The sequence below is a fragment of the Trypanosoma theileri genome (assembly GCF_002087225.1).
Source record: "Trypanosoma theileri isolate Edinburgh chromosome Unknown TM35_Tth_37_V1, whole genome shotgun sequence".
NCBI classification, from domain to species: Eukaryota; Euglenozoa; class Kinetoplastea; order Trypanosomatida; family Trypanosomatidae; genus Trypanosoma; species Trypanosoma theileri.
The window spans coordinates 240,689-244,631 of record NW_021639879.1 but is presented as its reverse complement, the minus strand read 5'-3'; the positions used below and the strand labels follow the sequence as shown (position 1 = coordinate 244,631).

At 38.3% G+C, this 3,943-nt stretch overlaps 1 protein-coding gene across 1 annotated transcript; it reads left to right on the top strand.

Annotated features, from left to right (window-relative positions):
• Window positions 1-640: 640 nt before the first annotated feature.
• On the top strand, window positions 641-3,844 carry TM35_000371930 (uncharacterized protein; the record flags this gene model as incomplete). Its single annotated transcript, XM_029029493.1, has 1 exon — window positions 641-3,844. The coding sequence occupies one exon, from the start codon at window positions 641-643 to the stop codon at window positions 3,842-3,844; it is 3,204 nt and encodes a 1,067-aa protein (XP_028879286.1).
• Between the last annotated feature and the right edge of the window lie 99 nt (window positions 3,845-3,943).

Below are 3,943 nucleotides of genomic sequence, written 5' to 3'. Positions count from 1 at the left end.
TTTTTTTTTTTTTTTTTGTTGTTTCTTTGTGTATGTGTGAGCCTACAATAGGGATTCTCTGGTGTGCAGAATTTATGGTTAATACATACATATATATATATATATATGTGTGTAGATATATATATATATATGCACATCTATGAAATAATATTTTAATGCAATATTGTTTTTTTCTTCTTCTTACCTTTTTCTCTTTTACAGACCTTACTGTATGGTGTGGGTTCTGAAAGCCCGCCCCACCACACACCCCTCTGCTAGGTGCGGAAAAAAAAAGGAGGTGAAAGGCATTTTCAACACTTTGTCCTTTTTGACAAGTAACGAACTTTTTTGCAGTGGCGGAGGGTAATATTTGATAACACTTAGTGTGGTGTTTTTTTTTCTTTTTTTGTTTTGATTGTTTGTTTGTGATAATGATAAATTAGATATCTATTGTGAATTATATTCTTTTCCCCCATTTTTATTTTTGACATTCTCTCTGTCTCTCTTACTCTTACTCTTACTCTTCATAGAAGTGGATTGACAAAGATAGGTAGTGAGCTGTTATTGTCTTCACCTCATTAAGCGTGCAGTTTATTCATATATATATATATATATATATATATATATATATATATGCCTCATTGGTGTAAAGTAAATAGCGATGATAAAAAAGGATGGTTCTTCTGATTCCATACTGTGGGAAATGACCCCAACGCCATTGGTGGAAGCTTTCCATACAGCCATGTGGTTTCTCCTGCAATACTATAGAAATGTGGTGCACATGAGAGATCTACTCACATGGCGTAGGCTCTTGATGATACCAGAAACTACAATCTCTGGTAAACTGACTCCAGCTGGTTATGCAGAGGAATTGGAATTATTGTTGCGCCTTTCTTTGCGAACAGCCACTTGGATAAGAGTGCGGCAAATAGAGGAGAAGTATGCGGAGTACATGCACGTTAGACCCGCACTCTCTCGGCTTACAAGACATTCTTCTTCTTCTTATACTACTAATACTAATATTACTAATATTACTAATATTGAAGAAAAAAATGAGGGACGAGAGGAAGAAGAGGAAGAAGAAGTGCTGTTGGGCGTTTTCAATGGAATATATATTGCCAAGTCTCTCTCTTCAGCTGATAAGACGACTACTACTAGAGAGATCCTGCGAACGGCGAGAGTGAGTGAATTGCGGCAACTCGTCCAGTTACAATCATTGCCGAGGCGGAAGCCGCAATCTCCGTTTATAAATAACTTGAGAAACGAGGAAGAAGTCCATCAGAATGATAATGATAATAATAATGATTTCCTAGAAATGGATTCATCTGTAGCTGGTAGAACTTCTTCTTCTGTAGGGCGAAGTTCCTCTGCAATACCATCACGAAAAGAGGAATTAATTGATCGTATTCTCTTAATAAAGTGTCATGAATCCACATTTGCGGAAGCATGGGATACTCTCATTGGTCCTATTTGTAAAGTTAATCAATCATTTAAAGCCAGTGTAGAGAAATTCTGTGAAATGCTCCATGTAATGATATCTCCTTGTGGAATTGGTGGTCTCATTTCAGGAATGAATGCCTTTTCTCTGATTTATCCACCTTCTATCTCTCTTTTCTTCTTGGCGCCTAAATTAATCGCACGACGACGAGAAGAAGAAGAAGAAATTGAAGTTGATGTTGATGTTGTTGTTGGTGGTAGTAGTAGTATACACACATCGTCTGTGCCACCGTGGTGGACGCGAAGTGTAAATACTGAAGAGTTGTATACATTCTCTGTGCCACTTTGTTTATTTTCCTCTTCTGAAACCCTTGAAAGTTACTTGCAGGCCTTGCGTGTACATCACAAATTACTCCAAGCGAATGAAGGGAGGACGTGGAGGCGTTGGAATATGAATTTTATCATGACCCTTCACAATAATATAGAAGCTGGAATCTTTCAATTACAACAACAAGAATTACAAGATCATAAGCAGCAGAAAAATCTGCGATTATCGTCGAATGATATTACAAATCAAAGAGGAGAAATATTACAGAAAAAGAATCCTCTCAAAGATTCATTTTATGTGGATGAGAAACTAAGTTATAATATGCCTACAGTGGAAAGTCTACTTCAACAAGGTGGATTATTATATGAACATCTTCTTCCTTTTCTTCCTAAACATGCCTGGTTTGCTTGTGCAGAGCTCTTGATAGAAGTATTGCAATATAATAAAAAGTGGGATTTGGCGAATAAGTGGCTCTGGCGATTATTAAATGAACCTGTTCATGCTGTGATCTCACCATGTGGATCAGTGAACTTACCCTTCTATTATCGTTTCCAGAAACGTGGAGAGTGGTGGCATCGAATGGCTCAAAATCTTCAGCATTTGGGTAATAAAAAGGAAGCATTAGAACTTCTTATATCGCAACAGAAAGACTGGCGGGAACAGGAAACGGCAAAAAATTATTTTAAGATGGAAAAACCAGAAAGTCTTCCTGTTTCTATACAACGACGTGCCCGTATCCTACGTGCACTCTTTCCACCTATGAAAACAACGAATGAGGAGAAATCTTCACAGCAGAAAAATCTGGCATTATATAATGCGATTGGTGAATATCATCGATTACATTTTTGTCGACGGTCAGATCGTATTGCCATTGAGGGAATGTTAGCGAATCTACACAAATCGCTACGTCGTTGGACTCCCTTTCCTTCTTCTTATATGAGTTTTACCAAACACTTACTGAGAGCGAAGGAGATCACAATACATGCTTCCCGAGATCCAGTCCATCATACACTTTGGAGTAATCCACATCATACATGGGACGCTTGTCAAGTAGAGGAATATGTACTCCGTTGGTTTGGGGCCACCAGACATTCTTCATTTCACTCATTGAAGAATGAGGATAAGAAGAAGATGATGAATAAAGATAATGAGAGTTGGATTGGAATTCATTGTGAGGGACGTTGGATTGAGTGTTTAGCACGTCTCCTCTTTCAGGATGCTTATTTTTTAAATCCTGATACTGAAGAAGATAAGGAGATCTCTGGATCACCACAGTTTGTTTGGCTCTCTCAAATACAGAATGAACCACTGGATCTCAGTACGTCTATTAGTTTTGTTTGTCGGCGTCAGAAAATCATAGAAGAGCGATTAAAGTTTTTTGAACAGTGTCCTCGAGACACACTTATTGAATACGTTAAACAGTCATGTCGATATAGTAGGGATCCACCAGTTCCTGCAAATCGCATAGATAATACAGTAAATACTCCCAAGGAATCATTTCATGAGAATATAGATGAGAATGAGAATGAGGAGGAAGTAAGTTTACTGGGGAGTGAAGATGATGAAAATACAATACTTCCTGGTCAGTTAACACAACAGAAAGATGATGAGGAGGATCAACAAGAAGAAAAAGAAAAAGAAAAGAAGAAGGGATCATCTTTTTCCTTCTTTCCCTCTTCCTCTGTGGGACATCGGGTAGATATTGGGGATTTCCCTTTATTAAGTCTATTACAATCCATCCCACAAGGTCCTTTATGTGCTCTCCTCCGCTGTATTTATCTCTCCCCATCGGAGAGTGGTTACAATATCTCTTTCTCTGGTTTTCCAGATCTCGTCTTGTGGCGCGAAACCCCATCTCTGTTCAGTGAGACTAATTTTAAATTAGTGGAGGTGAAGGGCCCAAACGACACATTAAGTACTAAGCAGATTGCCGTTATTGATACATTGTGTAGATGTGGATTTGATGTCTCTGTCGCTCGTGTTGTAGACATGAATGAAGGAATGGAAAATAAAGGTAGACGTAGTGGTAATCAAGTTTCCCCGGATACTGTGGATGATGTTATCTTGTTAGATGCTGAACCACACACACCCAGGGTGTGAAGAGTCCATTTTCTCTCTACAATGATAAGATAAGGTTGATGCATCAGTAAGTGTAAGTGTAAGTGTGGATGTTAAAGAGTGAAGTTTGCTCTTTTTTTT